The sequence below is a fragment of the Oryctolagus cuniculus genome, chromosome 2 (assembly GCF_964237555.1).
Source record: "Oryctolagus cuniculus chromosome 2, mOryCun1.1, whole genome shotgun sequence".
Classification (NCBI taxonomy): domain Eukaryota; kingdom Metazoa; phylum Chordata; class Mammalia; order Lagomorpha; family Leporidae; genus Oryctolagus; species Oryctolagus cuniculus.
In genome coordinates, this window is record NC_091433.1 from 148,392,175 (window position 1) to 148,410,458 (window position 18,284).

General features: G+C 40.3%; 1 protein-coding gene across 7 annotated transcripts in view; it reads right to left on the reverse strand.

The window, feature by feature from the left end:
* Positions 1 to 478: 478 nt before the first annotated feature.
* ACYP2 (acylphosphatase 2) overlaps positions 479 to 18,284 on the reverse strand; it is a 355,520-nt gene continuing 337,714 nt past the window's right edge. For 5 of the 7 annotated variants that reach the window (XM_070069127.1, XM_070069129.1, XM_070069130.1 and 2 more), the window contains one exon: positions 479 to 1,070. In XM_070069127.1, coding sequence (XP_069925228.1) covers positions 956 to 1,070 — 115 coding nt within the window. In that variant the 3' untranslated portion in view covers positions 479 to 955. Of the gene's footprint in view, positions 1,071 to 17,285; positions 17,540 to 18,284 lie in introns of those variants that run through there. The other 2 variants (XM_070069126.1, XM_017340779.3) reach the window with 2 other exon arrangements.

Here is an 18,284-nt window from a genome sequence, read left to right on the forward strand (position 1 = left end):
GGACCCCCAAAATAGTTGTGATTCTTTTTTTAAAAATTTTATATATACAGTTCTACAGAATTCTATTATAAGGAAGGGTCCCATTGCTATAAAGGAGTCTCTGCAAATACAAAATATATAACATTTGAAATTCTAGTGTTTTTTTTTTTTTTTGGTTGAAGGTCGTCTTTTTCCACTATTAAATTCTATGGTATAAAAATGAACCTACCCCTTAAAATACTGTTGCTTCATTATTATTTACATTCCAAAATTCCCAAATTATAGACCAAGTTTGGGGGCTAGTATTATATGCTTATTTAGACTCTCAGTTCTGATTAATAGGACACTCATTGGGTGATGTTGATAAAAAATCTTGCTGCTTTCCATACATGAGTTGTTATCAACTGCCATCACTCAGCCTGAATAGTCACTGTGCAGAACATAGGTGACATCAAGTAGTTCCAGCCTAAGTACTGAATCATGTTCACATTAAACAGAATTTAAAATATGAACTCTTTATTTGTATTAGTTTATGGTTATATTGATCATCATATACATTTCTATCTAATCACTGGTCTTTTTAAAGACTTTAATAACAAATTACTCAACTTTAATAACATTATTATTCAGTTTTTAAATTCACTACAGATAAAATATTTAAAGAATTTTTAAATGATTATTTTATGTCTAGCCAAATAACATATATAATATTCATCAAAATTAAAGATTCAACAAGACAAACTTATTTTGTTATGACACTTTAAATATGAGAAAATTAGTTTTGCTTACTAAAACATAATTGAGTAAAATCACTTGTGTCAGACATTTTGAGTAACATGTATAATTTTATGCATTTCAGAAATGAACATTCTTTTTTTTTTAACCCTACTCTGCTACTATTATTCTATGGTGTAGACTTAAGAACATATGATGTCTATTTTACAATATAAGCATTATAATTAGTATTTCTCTTCCATTAATATCGAATACTAAAGTTGGAGTATTCAAGCTTGGAGATGGTTTTTTCATTAGAAAAGTTTGTGCGGTCAATGCGAGAACTAGGACTCCCAACCTTGCTCAGCCAGGATTTCCTACAAAGAAAAAAATAATAATTGAAATTAGCATATGAAGTATATGGGGTTCAGGTAGAATGATCTCACAAAAGGTATTCATGGCAGTTTATTACGTAACTTTCACATATAATGTAATTATAAATATATATTTGATATATAAATTTGTTTATACTGTGTGTGTATATATATAGTCTAAGAAGACCACAAAGTATAATATACAATTAAATATGGAAAAAGAAAAGCTAAAAACAAGCACAACCAATTCCTAACGATTTCATACATGGGTTACTCCCCTCTTCCCCCCTTAAAACACTCCAACGTCATTATTACCTAGCTCTTATATTCAAAAGGCCAAAATGCTTTTATAGGGTTAGTAATAAAGATGATTCACCATTGTTTTCTCATTATCCAGTACATAGTAAATATTTTATGTGTAATATGGAGAGAGAATTAAAGAAAAAAATTTAATTTTTTACAAACATGGAAGTAAAATTAGTTATATGAATTATCTATCCAAACACTGTTTCTCACCACATACATTAGCACAGTTGACTTTATTAATAGGTAAGTTAAATATTCCAAGAGAATTTTTGTGCTTATTTGGTACAATGGTTTATCCTATTTATTAGCAATATCTGTATGTATTACTTATGGATTTGAGTACTCACCTAAGATGCTTCCTATATAATTCAGGCCTACTGTATATGGCTTACACCTACGATCATACTCTTGAGGATTTTCCAGAATCTGTCAAACTATTGATAATTAGTATGACAGATTTAATCATGCTACTATTTTATACAAGTGACGACCACTACCTCAGTTGTTGCTATAGAAACATCCTGTGTGTTTCCTCACATCCCCAAAGTTATTTCAGACCATCAAACTAGTGCTGCATACAGCTCAGCAACAGCATATGTGACAATCTCATATAACCTTCCACTAAGACCATTTTCTAGGCCAAATTTTTCTGGTTACTTGAAAATTACTATTAATCAGGATAGCAAAGTATTCTAATGGTTCACTGAGCTAAAAACCCTTTCTGTGGTTATTATTTGTGACAGTCACTGGTGAGGTTAATTTTGCCTTTCTTTTCAGAAGTTAAGCCATCAGCACAGAAACACATTTATTTTTAGCTCATCTACTAGGGATTTTTAAGATAGAGATTTCACGTGTTGTAGAATAAAATTCAGCTCTTATGAACTATTTTTATGAAAAGGAGCCTTAATTTTATTATTCAGATCACCTTAAAAAATAAAAATCAATAAATCTTTAAACTTTCAAGAAAACTAAGGTCAGAAATAGTACTGAAAGCTAACAGTTTTTGAGCCCTCTCTGGTAAGCACTATGCTAAACTCTTCACATGTATGATTTCCTTTACTCCACACATGAACCCTGTAAGTCTTAGACTATTATTACTCCCAAGTTAATGATGAGGAAAGAGAGAAACCAAAGTGTTAAGTAACTGCCCTAGGTGGTAGCAGTGGTGGGTGAGAAGTAGTCCAATTCTGAATACATTCTGAATGTAGAGTAAGAAGATTTGCTGACATATTGGATGTGGGTGGGAGAAAAGGAGTGAAGGATGACACCAGAGTTCTTGGTTTGAGTAGCTAGTTGGATGGGGTTGCCATTTACTGAAATGGAGAGACTGTGACAGAGGCCGATTCCGGGGGAAGATGAGCTCAGTTTTGGAATGTTCAGTTTGAGATGTGTGTCAGACATCCAAATGAGATGTTGCGTAGGCAGTTGGATCTATGAGTCTGACTAGAGGAAATCAAATTTGGAATTTGTCAGCAGACTGGGATCATTTGATAAGGAATACAAACAGAAAAGAGAAGAGGTCCAATGACTGTACCCTGGGGTTCTCCTATGTTAAAAGCTTGGGAAGCTGAGGAGGAATCAGCACAGGAAGAGGGGAAAGCATCCAGTGAGGTCTAAGAAAATCTGAGAGAGCATAATATCCTGAGAGTCAAATGACAATCCCTGATTTTCAGAAACACCAAGATGGTGGAATTGGGAAAGAGCTTACTGCTCTAGACTAGGGGAAGATAGTTTTTAAAAAGTAGATAAAGTGCAGTCTCAGGGAAGAGCTAGGTAGAAAACTCCAGAAGAAACCTCACGCAAATTAGAGGGACACCGTGGACCTACTTAGGTGGTATGGACGTGCACAACTCAGGATCCCAGCAGCCCAGAGCCCCAGTAACCACTTTAGAGAGTGAGGTGAGACCAAACTGCAGCAGCACAAGCCCAGTTGCAGAAAGGGCCTGGTGCGAGTCCAGCTTGGAGCCCTATCGGGGACAGTGTACCTGCTAACCTAGAGGAGAAAAAAGGGGGAATGTTTCTCTCCCCGACCACCTGGCACCGGCATCCTGGAATACACTGAAAGACGTGGGCGCCATTTAGGACATACATAACAGCTGCAAAGCTAGTGTCCGCGTGCCCAACCACCAGCTGAGTGGAGATGCCCGAGTCTGGAAGGGAGAATTGACAGGGGGCTGGGTGTTCGTGACTGTGGGAGCCTTGCATGCTTGGACTGTGAAAACACTATGGCTCCATGGGAGGGCAGAGGGTGTGGCTGGTACTTTAGGTAATCACTGTAGCAAAGATTCTAAAGTGTGCATGAGAGAAACAGCAGATTACTTTCAGAGGATCTTTCAGAGCTGACTTCTCATCAGAAACCTTATGCGGTTGGCGCTGTGGTACAGTAGGTTGATCTCCGCCTGCAGTGCTGGCATCCCATATGGGCACTGGTTCTAGTCCTGGCTGCTCCACTTCTGATCCAGCTCTGTGCTATGGCCTGGGAAAGCAGTAGAAGATGCCTGAGCACTTGGGCCCCTGCACCCATGCGGGAAACCCAGAGGAAGCTCCTGGCTCTTGGCTTTGGATCGGCTTAGCTCCAGCCATTGTGCCATTTGGGAAGTGAACCAGTGGATGGAAGACCTTTTTATCTCTCATTGTCTGTAAATCTACCTCTCAAATAAATAAGCTTAAAAAAAAAGAAAGAAACCCTACAGGCTAGGAAAGAATAGCGAGATATATTCCAAGTCTTCAGAGAAAAAAAAGTCAACCCAGAACACTGTAGCCTGCAAGGCTCTCATTTATGAATGAAGGTGAAATAAAGACATTCCATAACAAACAGAAATTGAAATAATTTGTCACCACTCATCCAGCCTTACAAAAGATGCTTAAGGATGTGCTACACACACAAGCACAGAAACATGGTCGTCACTATGAAAGAAGGTGAAGGCAGAAAATCTCCCAGTAAAAGTACAGAGGAAATCCAAAGTAAACAGTAAGGAAATTTATGGAAAAATGGCAGGACCAAGTAGTTACTTATCAATAGTCACCTTGAATGTAAATGGTGACAATTCTCCAATTAAAGATACAGACTGGCAAAATGGATTAAAAAAGAAAACCCATCTATTTACTGCCTATAAGAAACACATCTCATCAACAAAGATTACAGGCAGACTGAAAGTGAAAGGATAGAAAAAGATATTCCATGCTAACAGAAACTAAAAAAGAGCTGCTGTAATCATCCTAATATCAGACAAAATAGACTTTAACACAAAAACTGTTAAGAGACAAAGAAGGGCACTATGTAATGATTAAGGGATCAATTCAACAGGAAGATGTGACTATTATAAATGTATAAGCACCTAATGACAGAACACCTGGCTATTTCAAACAAATGTTAATGGATCTAAAGGGAGACACAGACTCCAATACAACAGTACTTGGGGGACTTCAATACCCCACTTTTAGCAATGGACAGGTCAACCAGACAGAAAATCAGCAAGGAAACACAGAATTAATCAACACTGTAGACCAAATGGACCTAACAGATATCTACAGAACTTTTCATCCTACAGTTGAAGAATACACATTCTTCTCACCAGTACATGAACCTTTGGTTAGGATAAACCACATGCTAGGCCCTAAAGCAAGTCTCAGCAAATTCAAAAAAATCAAAATCATACCAGGCATCTTTTCTGACCACAATGGAATGAAACTGGATATCAACAAATCAAGAGTCTGGAACATATGCGTACACATGGAGACTGAACATGCTCCTGAATGAACAGTGGGTCACAGAAGAAATCAAAAGAGAAATCAAAAAAATTCTGGAAACAAATGCAGACAACAACACAGCGTATCAAAATTTTTGGGATACAGCAAAAGCAGTGTTAAAAGGAAAGTTTATAGCAATTCGTGCCTACATCAAGAAAATGGAAAGGAACCAAATAAATGAGCTCAAGGACCTAGAAAAACAACAGCAAACCAAACCCAAAACTAGTAGGAGAAAAAAAAAAAAATTAAAGTTAGAGAAGAAATTAACAAAACTGAAACAAAAATACAAAAGATATGCAAACCAAAAAGCTGAGTTTTTTGAAAATATAAATAAAACTGACAAACCACTGGCACAACTAACCAAAAAAAAAAAAAAAAAAAAAAAAGAGGGAGAAGACCCAAATCTATAAAATAAGAGACGAAAAAGGAAATATAACAACAGACACCACAGAAATACCCATCAAAATACCAGGACATTCTTCTCAAATATAGAAAAAATGATGCTGAAATTCATGTGGAAACATAGGAGACCTTTAGATAAAGCAATCTATACAACAAAAACAAAGCCAGAGGAATCAAAATACCAGATTTCAAGAATACTACAAGGCAGTTATAATCAAAACAGTCTGGTATTGGTGCAAAAACAGATGGGCAGACCAATGGTACAAAATAGAAATGCCACAATTCAAGGATCTACAACCAACTTATCTTTGACAAAGGAGCTAAAAACCAGTCCCTGGAGCAAGGAAAGTCTATTCAACAAATGGTTCTGGGAAAATTGGATCTCTGCAATGCAGACTATGAAGCAAATCCTCTACCATACACCTTACACAAAGTCCACTCAAAATTGATTAAAGAGCTAAATCTATGACCTGATACCATCAAATTACCAGAGAACACTGGGGAAACCTTGCAAGACATTGGGATAGGCAAAGAGTTCTTGGAAAAGACCCCAGAGACTCAGGCAAGCAAAGCCAAAATTGGCAAATGGGATTACATCAAATTGAAAATCTTCCGCACCACAGAAGAAACACTCAGCAAAGTGAAGACAGAATGGGAGAAATTATTTGCAAACTATGCAAATAATAAAGGATTAATAACCAGAATATATAAAGAGAACAAGAAACTCAACAACAACAAAACAAACAAGCCAGTTAAGAAATTGGCTAAGGACTTAAACAGGCCTTTTTCAAGAGGAAATCCAAATGGCCAACAGACACATGAGATCACTAGCTGTCAGGGAACTGCAAATCAAAACCATGAGGTTTCACCTCACCCCTGTTAGAATACATACAGAAACCAAGAAACAACAAATGTTGATGAGGATATGGGGAAAATTTATTCTAATCCACTGTTGGCGGGAATATAAACTGGTACAACAACTTCGGGAGACAGTTGAGATACCTCAGAAATCTGAATATAGACCTACCATATGATCCAGCCATCTCACTCCTGGGAATTTACCCAAGGGAAATAAAATCAGCATATGAAAGAGTTCTCTGTACCCCCATGAATATTGCAGCTCAATTCACAATAGCTAAGATATGGAATCAACCCAAAGGCCTGTCAACTGAAGATTGTGTGAAGAAATTATGAGATATGTACACCATGGAATACTACATAGCGGTAAAAAAATTGAAATCTGGTCATTGCAACAAAATTGATGAAACTGGAAAACATCATACTTAGTGAAATAAGCCAGTGCCAAAAGCACAAATGCCATATGTTCTCCCTGACCTATGATAACTAATAGAGCACCTAAAAGGTAATTTACAGAAATGAAATTGACACTTTGAGAAGCAAAGACTTTTGAACAGCCCTTGTCTTGACTGTTGAGGAGCAGTTCTTTTTTCCTCATACCATTTGCTGAACTCTTTACTTAACATAAGAGTTAATCATATGTGTATAGAGTTAATTGAAAATAGATCTTAGTAAAAAATAAGAATGAGAAAAGGAGAGGGAGGAGGAAGAGGGTAGGAGTGTGGGTGTGAGGGTGGGTACAGTGGGAAGAATTACCACGTTTCTAAAGTTGCAAATATGAATGCAAGAAGTTTGCACTCCTTAAATAAAATGTTTCTGGGAAAAAAATGATGACTATCCTTGGGAGCAGGGGCTGGTGCTGTGGTGTACTTGGTAAAGCCACAGTCTGTAGTGGGGACATCCCATAGGTCCGCTGATCCGAGTTCTGTCTGCTCTCTGCTCTACTTCTGATCCAGCTCTCTGCTATGGCTTGGGAAAGCAATAGAAGATAGCCCCAAGGAAGCTCCTGGATCCTGGCTTTAGATCGGCTCAGCTGTTGCAGCCATTTGGGAATTGAACCAGTAGATGGAAGCCCCCCCGCCCCCCATCGCCTCTCTGTAACTCTTTCAAATAAATAAATAAATCTATTTTTTAAATTAAGGTATTGAAAGAGAAGCACTTTTATATATTGTTGATGGGAGAGTAGGTATGTACAGCTTTTATAAAGGACAACTTGGTACTAACAAATGATTGAGTGTCCATATATTATAGACATATTACCACAGTTATGGTATCCTAGCACAGAGACACTGAGATGGAGATTAGCATGCAGGATTTTAATTAGGGAGTGTTCTGGGTTTAACTACTTAGTGGATACAGGGAAAGGTGGGGACAGGAATGGACTACATGAAAAATGGGGGCAATGATGTAATCTTAGCAAAGGCCTCAGCCAAAATGTAAGAAACTATGGCAAGACCCTTCAGAGCTGTTGTGAGATGAGGACAGAGGACTGGGTCTTTATATCCCCTCCAGCAATCAGTTATTAGAGGGGAGCTGCCCAGAAAAGTGGGTATGACATTTAGTGGGGTTCCAATCTTTTACTGAGACAATTCTTGAAAATGCTGATGGCTGAGAGCCTTCTCCCAGCAACACTCCAGCATTTGGGGAAATGAGTCCCTCAGCCTTGAAGAGGAACCATTACATACATTATCAATGGTTTGGGGATTTAAAACAAAGCAGTGGTAATTGGTGGGACACAGCCCACAGCAGGCTGGATCAAACAGAATCCAGAAATAGGCAGACTCTATAAATTTAACATGGGTTTAAAAAATTGGATATAATTTGGATATGAAGAGTCAATGATATGAGATAGCCTTGATTTTCTCAATAATCAAAGAAGTAAGGTAATTATCAATAATCAGAGAGATAGAGGCAGAGTTGAGGGATTGAATAAAATGGGAGAGGTATTAATAATTGCAATAAGAGTTAACAAATGTTAACTGCAATGAAAGAACTGCTAAAAAGCAAATAGTGATGTGGTAAAACTTAGATAATTTTAAGTTCATGAGCAGGAAGCCACACCTCCTTTGCATTGTGTTGTCATGTTCACCTACCTGTCAATCAGAGGACCCCTCCTCAGAAAGTACCTCCTCTTACCTGGGACATGGAGGTGGTATCACATAGACACTTCCATTTTCCTAAGTGCACAAAAAGCTAGGAAGAGCGCAAGCTCTCTTTCCTCCACGTACACTGAGGACAAGCAGCACAGGGTATGATAATTCCCTTTCTTTGGCTCCTTTTCCCTAAATAAAGCCCTAATGAGACTGTGTATTTTTCCCACTTTGTAAATAAAGTTTTTCACATTGTATGCCATATTTGGGCCTGTATTTAGAATTCTTCTCCAAGTAAAATACAAGAACCTAGAAAATTAAAAATACAAGAACCAAACATTTAGGCCCTGACTCAGCCCCAAAACATGAGGGCCGTTGAGGTTCGACATGCACTTCTCAGAAGACTGTTCTTACAAGTGTGGTCAAAACCACTAGGGTTAGGGGCTTGTACTGTGGCATAGTGGGTAAAGCCTCTGCCTACAATGCTGCCATTCCATATGGGCACCTGTTCATGTCCCAGCTGCTCCATTTCTGATCCAGCTCCCTTTTAATGGCCTGGGAAAAGCAGTGGAGGATGGCTCAACTGTTTGGGCCTTGTCACCCTAATGGGAGACAAGACGAAGCCCTCAGCTCCTGGCTTCCTGTGGCTACCTGGGGAATGGACCAGCAGATGGAAGGTCTCTGTTTCTCCCTCTCTCTCTGTAACTCTTTCAAATAAGCAAATACCCACCCCCCAAAAAAACACAAAAATCAAGTAGGGGCTTCTCATTAGGGGCAGTCCATCTGGGGGTAGATTTAACAATTCAATCAGATATCTCCTGGAGTGTGAAGCTCCCCATGCATTGAACTGCAATGGATTTTTTCCTTGGCCTGCTGCTGAGCTGTCTTATTTTGCTAGGGCAAGCTGGGTAAATTATTTCCTTGGGAAGCCTCTGATGTTGTTATCTTATTATCTTTTCTCTTAGCTTGGTCAATTTCTCTAGGGAATACACATCCAATTTCTTGCCTGGAGGATAGAAGTCTGACTATGCAAATTCTTAAAATCTGAGAAGAAAGTTAAGGCCTCCTATTTAGTGAATAGTGTTCACTGAATCTGTTTTCAACACAGTATCTTTTTCTTTTTTTTATTTTATTTGACAGAGTTAGAGAGAGAGAGAGATAGAGAGAAAGGTCTTTCTTCCGTTGGTTCACCCCCCAAATGGCCGCTACAGCCGGCGCTGTGCCGAACCGAAGCCAGGAGCCAGGTGCTTCTTCCTGGTCTCCCATGCGGACACAGAGGCCCAAGCACTTGGGCCATCCTCCACTGCTCTCCCAGGCCACAGCAGAGAGCTGGACTGGAAGAGGAGCAACCGGGACTAGAACCCGGTGCCCATATGGGATGCCGGCGCCGCAGGCGGAGGATTAACCAAGTGAGCCACAGCGCCGGCCCCAACACAGTATCTTTTTCTCAACTGTACCTATAGACCCTCTCCAGAGAATGAAACAGTGGCCTCAGCCTGGGTGGGCAGAGCAGCTGCTCCCCAGTAAGCGGTGAGGGTGCTTATTAAACACCCTTACACCCTCAACTTCATGCCCACCTCAGGGGCCCGAGGCTTGAGGGATTTCCACTGTGTTAATTAGGCCCTTTCTCAGCTTTCCCCACTGCAGGCTCACAACTGAGGTCTGTGTTACCACCTGCTCATCTGTTTTCTAGTTTCCAAAGTTTTGTTGCTGTAGCTTTCTCTCACATTCCTTGTGCATGTGGGTGTTTAAACCTTCTTAAAAATGCTTTTTTCTAGCCGGCGCCGTGGCTCAATAGGCTAATCCTCCACCTTGCGGCGCCGGCATACCGGGTTCTAGTCCCGGTTGGGGCGCCGGATTCTGTCCCGGTTGCCCCTCTTCCAGGCCAGCTCTCTGCTATGGCCAGGGAGTGCAGTGGAGGATGGCCCAGGTGCTTGGGCCCTGCACCCCATGGGAGACCAGGAAAAGCACCTGGCTCCTGGCTCCTGCCAGGATCAGCGCGGTGCGCCGGCTGCAGCGGCGGCCATTGGAGGGTGAACCAACGGCAAAGGAAGACCTTTCTCTCTCTGTCTCTCTCTCTCACTGTCCACTCTGCCTGTCAAAAAAAAAAAAAAAAAAAAAAAAAAATGCTTTTTTCTGGTAAATGACATTTAGGAGGGAGCATAGAATTAAATGCATTTGTTCAGAATGTAATATTTTAACTGAAATGTGACTTTATCCTTTATACTGAAATCTTTGTCCATTTGGAAATATGTGATTGCATTATATGAAAATAAAAAGTCTTAATTTTCAATGGTTAGATTCTCTCCCAGCTCCTTTTACTGAGTAATTTACCTTTTCCTACAGATTTCAAATCCACTTATTATCATACAGTAAGTTTGGGTATATGCCCAAGTCTACTTCTAGACATTTTGTATGGCTCTATCAGTATCTTAAGTTAATCCTGAAACTAGTACAAAACTGTTCTAATTGTTATAATTTGAGAATATATTTTAACATCCAGTAGTCCCTACATCCCTCATCCCATTATTCTGTCTTGAACTATCCTTTGTCTCAGAGAATCTACTATATTTTAGCATAATTTTATTCAATCCTTTATTTATTTTTTTAAATCTAAAAAAATAATTTGGAGAAAAATGACATTCTCATATTTAACCTTATCATCAAGAGCAAAAAAATGTGTATTTTTGTTCAAATATAAGTTCCTCACTAAAATTTTGCAGTTTGCTCAATGCAGGACCTGTACAATTCTTTGATAAATTTATACTTAGCTATGCACTATTTTTCTATTTTGAACAAAATACTTTTAATCATTATGTTCTAAGCTTTCATTGTAAGGAAACAAGTGATCTCATACTATAATCAGATGCTTAATGAACTTTCTTATTAATATAATCTTTTTTTTTTCTTTAGAGTTCCTAAGGTTTACCTTGGAACTTTTTCTATGTATTTTTTTCTGAATTAATTATGTTAGTCTGGATACTTTTAAAAGTGCTCTTATTTTAATAGGTTCTCTAGCCACATTTTTCTACCTGCCTCCCTTTCAGAGAATTGCTACAGTAATCGTGCAGAGAAAAAAAAAAAAAAACAAAACAAGCTATAACAGTATTCACCAGCCATCGGACTAACAACCTTAATATATTGCTCTGGCTCCAGCGTATTTTATCTATTAGTGTTGTAGACTCAATAAATATTGAATGGATGGTTAGATGGGTGGATGAATCATATTTCCTTGAAATAAACTGAAGTCTAACATTTCTGCTGTAAACTGAATCTGGCTTTTGTGCCTATCTATTTCAGGTATTTCTATTTGAGAAACATGATCTACTGATAAGCTTTAAGAAACAAAAAATATGAAAGTTCAACTAGTAAAAACAAAATAAGAGGAATGTAAATGGGAAAATTCTCTTGGCAGAAGTTATGTAATCTGATGATTATGTGTCTCCCTGTACTCTACTTTAAATGCCTGATGTAGAGGTTTTGAACATACAACTAATTTTTGTAAAGCCCAATTTATGCTTTTACCCAAATCATGTTGCCTTTAGCAGTGATAAAGTAACATAAGAAGGAATTTTGTTACGGATGCATTTCCTACATGTTTGATGAAAATTATATACAGTAGTGAAAACAATTTTTTATGGAATGACAAAGTACAATGATCTTGATTGTATTTCTTTGGAGCATTCTTCAAGCCATTTTGCATTTAAAAATACAGTGCTGATAAACATTAATTGATCAAGGAAAATATTTCATAAATAAACTGCGATATTTTTCTGTTCCTATTCAGGCAGTTACCAACCACTGGTACTCTCAGGGTTTCCATAGCATTCTAATTCTTTGGTGCAGATGGCACATACTTAGCCCTCAAATACACTAAGTACCACACATTTATAGCCTTGGCATCCATCAGAGAGAGGCCAGCTGTGGCCTCTTCTAAAACACACAGGTTTTTAAGCCCTCCCAGGGGTTTTTCTTTGTCCCAAATGGGACCCCCCTCCCCGCCTTGTGTGCATGACAATTACCACATTCTGTAAGCCTGTGTTTATGTAATTACTTATGTTTTCATTATGTGCCTCCACCACAATAGAATGCAAATTCTAAGAGGCAAGGGCAGGGTCTTACTATTAGATCCCCAACATATTGTTCCATGCCTGTGCTAGTGGGTACCCACTAAACACACAGTGAATGAATGAGTCTTTGTCACCTTGTCACCTGTGTGACAGGTCATAACAGGTCTCAACAGCTTCTTTACATGGAAAGAGGGATACTTTTAGGGTCCTACATTGTCCACACAAAGGGTATCCCCCTGAGCATGACCTTTTACCTCTTTGACTTAATCTCACATGAAACAAAACCCTCACTCACTTTTTAATAATTGTTTTCATTACAGAAAATGAAGTACTTTACTCATGGTAGTTCCCTATGAAGTAACACAGGTAAAAAGAATGTTCACCCTTTTAAAGGATATGGGAGGTCTATGGATCTGAAAAATAATCTGAACCAAATTTACTGTGGAATTGGTTTATTTTTGACAGCTCCCAAATCTTACTGCATTTCTTGTGGTTGTGAGTTTACTCATCATACAAGTAAACATGGTACCTGGTTTCCTTCAGAGTTCAGGGTGGTTTTTAGGACACCTCAGGAGGGCTAACTCCACCCTCAAGCCCCATCAACTGTGAGGATCAAGTCCAGTGGACGGCTGTATATGCTCAGACAGTGTGTAAAAACACTTAAGATATTTTTTCTTAGTATTGCAAATACTGTTGTATTTTTTGTGTTAATTCAGGATTTTCCAGCCTTTAAAAGACAACAGTCCTTTTAATATAATCTTGTAATCTTGTACACATGCTTAATGCTTACACCCAAACAAATGAAGTTCTCTGAAGAAAGAGAATGGTTGGGGGCTGTGTATATGGGCAGACATCCCCTAGCGCCCCTCCCCTCAGCTACACGTTGAGCACCTCTGTGGAATACCAGGTGCCCTTAGGAGCTCCAATGGAAAGCTGCCCTAATAACCTATCACTGAGCAAGGATGTGGGGAAGTGGAACGCATGGAGAATCCATCACAGGCAGAAATTTTCTATAATTCAAGTCAGTGTTTCCTAAAAATGTAGTAAGCTCCTGGGGTGATATAAAAAATTCCATTTAACTAATACCCCTGTCTGAAACAAAGAAGCGAAATTAAAGCACTAGAAAGCCAACACTATCAATAATTCATAGTGGTTATATTTCCTAGGACTAAAGTGGGGCAGCACGATGCTTTCGCTTATCACTGTAGCACCAGTAAAAAATGTAGACCACGACAAGAGAGCAGACAGTAGGAAAAGACAACTAATGAATTAAAAGCTAATGTAATGCATGTTGGAAAATATTGACTTGCCTGCATATTTCAAGCTTTTAAACTAGCATTAATAATGGAAGGATAGTAAATAATGTTGTTGAGATTCCTCTTTTTTTTTTTAAGATTTTATTTATTCATTTGAGAGGTAGAGTTACAGTGAGAGGGAGAGACAGAGAGAAAGGTCTTCCTTCCGTTGGTTCTCTCCAGATGGCTGCAATGGCCGGAGTTGCGCTGATCCGAAACCAGGAGCCAGGAGCTTCTTCCGGGTCTCCCATGCGGGTGCAGGGGCCCAAGGACTTGGGCCATCCTCCACTGCCCTCCTGGGCCACAGCAGAGAGCTGGACTGGAAGAGGAGAAGCCTGGACTAGAACCGGCGCCCATATGGGATGCTGGCAGCGCAGGCTGAGGATTAACCTACTGTACCAGGGCGCCGGCCCCAAGAGATTCCTCTTTCTTTAACAAGTTCCTTATTCACTTATATTTGGGCAAATAGCATCATAAGCTTCCTTTTATCAAAACAAATGTTGTAATGATATTTTAAAAATATATTTATTTATTTGAAAGAGTTACAGAGGCCAGTGCCGCGGCTCACTAGGCTAATCCTCTGCCTGCAGCTTTGGCACACCAGGTTCTAGTCCCAGTCAGGGCACCGGATTCTGTCCCCATTGCTCCTCTTCCAGTCCAGCTCTCTGCTGTGGCCTGGGAAGGCAGTGGAGGATGGTCCAAGTGCTTGGGCCCTGCACCCTTATCGGAGACCAGGAGGAAGCACCAGGCTCCTGGCTTTGGATTGGCACAGTGTGCTGGCCGTAGTGGCCATTTGGGGGGTGAACCAATGGAAGGAAGACATTTCTCTCTCTCACTGTCTAACTCTGCCTGTCCAAAAAAAAAAAAAAAAACAAACAAACAAGAGTTACAGAGAGGCAGAGGCAGAGACAGAGAGAAAGAGAGATCTTCCACCTACTGGTTCACCCCGAAATGGGTGCAATGGCTGGAGCTGGGCTGATCCAAAGCCAGCAGCCAGGAGCCAGGAGCTTCTTCTGGGTCTCCCATGTGGGTGCAGGGGCCCAAGGACTTGTGCCATCTTCTACTGCTTTCCCAGGCCATAGCAGAGAGCTGGATCAGAATTGGAGCAGTTGGGTCTCAAACTGGAGTCTATATGGGATGTCAGCGCTGCAGACGGCAGCTTAAACTATGCCACAGTGCCAGCCCCACAATATTCTTATATAATGCTTAAAATATCTGTTAGAGATGCTGCCCATGATTAATGAAGTACAGTGATTATCCAGGGCATCCCAGGACATTCATGATTAACCTGAGACCCAGATTCCTTATCTTTTCTTAAAAAAAATTATTTATTTACTTGAGAGATAGAGTAACAGAGAAAGCGAGGGAGAGACAGAGGAGAAGGTCTTCCATCTGCAGGTTCACTCCCCAAATGGCTGCAATGGCTGGAGCTGGGCCGAATCCAAGACCTGGAGCCAGGAGCTTCCTCCAGGTCTCCCATGTGGGTGCAGGGGCCCAAGCACTTGGGCCATTTTCTATTGCTCTCCCAGGCCATAAGCAGAGAGCTGGATCAGAAGAGGTGCAGCTGGGACTGAAACCAGTGCACATATGGGATGCTGGTGCTGTAGACGGAGGCTTAACCTACTATGACACAGCAAGGGCTCCAGATTCCTTATTTTTAAAAATCAGACTATTACTCTCCTCACCGAGCTACTGAAAGGATTAATGAGAATATGTGTAACTCACCTAATACAAGTGCATTATGCTTAAGCACTCCAGTGGTATTACAGTATGAATGTTCTCTGCCTTTACCTAATATGATGATGGTCTGTTGGCAAGTTCCGTGAGCCCAAGAGAAACATATTTCTAGTACAATTCCGCAGGTAAGATCTCTCAGTCTTGGGGTGAGCATTGTGGCACAGCAAGTTATGTTGCTGTTGGGGATGCCTGGTTTGAGTCCTGACTGCTTTATGTATCCAATGCAGCTTCCTGCTGACAGACCTGGATGGCAGCAGATGATGGCCTAAGTGCTTGGGTTCCTGCTGCCTCTATGGGAGACCAAGATCGGGATACTGGTTCCTGGCTTTGGCCCGGCTTAGCCCCAGCTGTTTTGGGCATCTGAGGAGTGAATAAGTGGATGGAAGATTTCTCTCTCTGTCTTTGCCTTTAAAAATGAATAAATCCTTAAAAACAAAACAAGGGCCAGCACCATGGCTCACTTGGTTAATCTCCTTGTGGCGCCGGCATCCCATAAGGGCACCGGGTTCTGGTCCTGCCTGCTCTTCTTCCAGTCCAGCTCTCTGCTGTGGCCCGGGAAGGCAGTGGAGGATGGCCCAAGCACTTGGGCCCCTGTACCCACATGGGAGACCAGGAAGAAGCACTGGCTCCTGGCTTCGGATTGGCACAGCTCCGGCCATAGCGGCCATTTGGGGGGTAAACCAACTGAAGGAAGACCTTTCTCTCTGTCTCTCTCTCTCTCACTAATTCTATCTGTCAAATAAAAAAAATTTAAAAACAAAAAAAAACAAAAAAAACCCTCTCAGTCTTGGCAGAGGTACTTGCCAGCTACAGTAAGAAATAGTATGTCATTTAACCTTCTCAGTTAGGTGAGAGTCTGCAGAGCTACCTGGACATAAAGCTACACCCAGGATTGTGAGAACCTGGGAAAACAGGGCAGGGCATAACTATAATATCTTGCTTCCAGGGTTGGCACTGTTGTGTAATAGGCTAGGCTTCTGCCCGTAGCACCAGCATCCCACATGAGCACCGGTTCATGTCTGGCTGTTCCTCTTCCAATCCAGCTCCCTCCTTATGGCCCGGGAAAGCAGTGGAGGATGGCCTAAGTGCCTGGGCCACTACACAAAATGGAAGACCTGGAGGAAGCTCCTGGCTCCTGGCTTCATATGGGCACAGCTCTAGTCATTATGGCCATTTGAGGACTGCATCAGCAGATGGAAGACTTTTCTTCTCTCCATCTCTCCCTCTCTTCCTGTAACTCTGTCTTTAAAAAAATCTTGCTTCCCAACCATACCACAGCTTCTAGGTCAACCAAGTGACAGTTAAGTTCCTATTTCTGTTTAATAGACTGGAAATAAGATAGGTGCTATTACAGTGGCAATGGAAGCTGACTTTGGGATCATTATGCTTGGGTGTGAATCCAGCTAGTCTTTCTGTTTGAACACCCTAGTTGAGTTTAAAACTCTAAGTGCCTTGTCTGTAAAATGGATAGTACAAGTGTATCACCTATCTCATAGAGTCGTTACAAGGATTAAATGAGATACCAAACGCCCTAAGAGCTGTAACTTGGACTGCTATGGATCCACCACAAAAGCTTCATCCAAACTTGATCCCAGAGTCTTCTTGAATGTTTATTGAAGAAAATTCTCAGGATTCAGCCTCTCATTCTGTCCATCCAGAAATGTTAACTCTCAGTCCTACTACTAAATTCCTTTCCCCTGTACCAGAAGATCCACCTTAACAGTCTAACAGAGGTGAGAAAACGATGTTCAAGATGCTCAAAAGAAGAGCAGCACGAACATTGTTATCTGAACAGTGAGAAGAGCTGGTAAAACTGAGATCACTCTTAATGAACAGATTCTCAGGTTAAAAAAGAACACAGAGACAGTGATCTTATGGTTGAGTTCAGAGTGAATTGGAAAGTGAGCATTTCAGGTGTCACTGCATTTACCCCCTCAGTCATGGATGGGATCCTTTGGAGAATGCTAGGATAGAAAAAGATTATGACAAATGGTCAGTTTAGACTTATACTGTTCTTGCTAGTAATTTTATGCAACAGAGAAAACTATTTATGCTAAGATAAGCTTATATATCAATACTTTAGATAACCTATGATATGAGTTGTAATGTCACTTCCTACCTTGATATCAGTAACTTATATGTAATCTACAGTTTGAACATATTTGAATGAGTTTCAATATACTTTAGTTATTTTTGATTTGATACAGAGAAGAAGCATCAATGTATCAAGTATTCCTGAGTGTTTTAGTATACTGAAGTCAATGACATAAAATCCAGCACCAAGAACTGATGTGCAAAGTAACTTGTGGAGAAGGAATATAAAAACACTGCATATTTTCGCTAGGGTAGGATAACTGGATATTCTGCTTTCAAATATTTTAATTGTAATAAAAAAATTTTGGATGTGCTATTTCAGTTTTCAAAAGTAGCAGATATTTGTGTATAGAGAGGAACTATTAAAATCATCCTATTTTGAGTTAAAAAAAAGGACTAAATGGGGGCGGAGCCAAGATGGCGGAATAGTGAGGGCGCGCACCGATAGTCCGGGAAAATTTAGTTTAATAAAAGGGGAGTTACGGTAGCCTCAGAAAAAAGAACCAGGAAAATATTGCAGAGGAAACTCTTCTGGATCCAGTGGCCGTGAATCGGAGGACCTACTGGGAGAACAAGGTCGCCCACCGCGCAGAAGCCGAGCCGCGGGATTGAGCC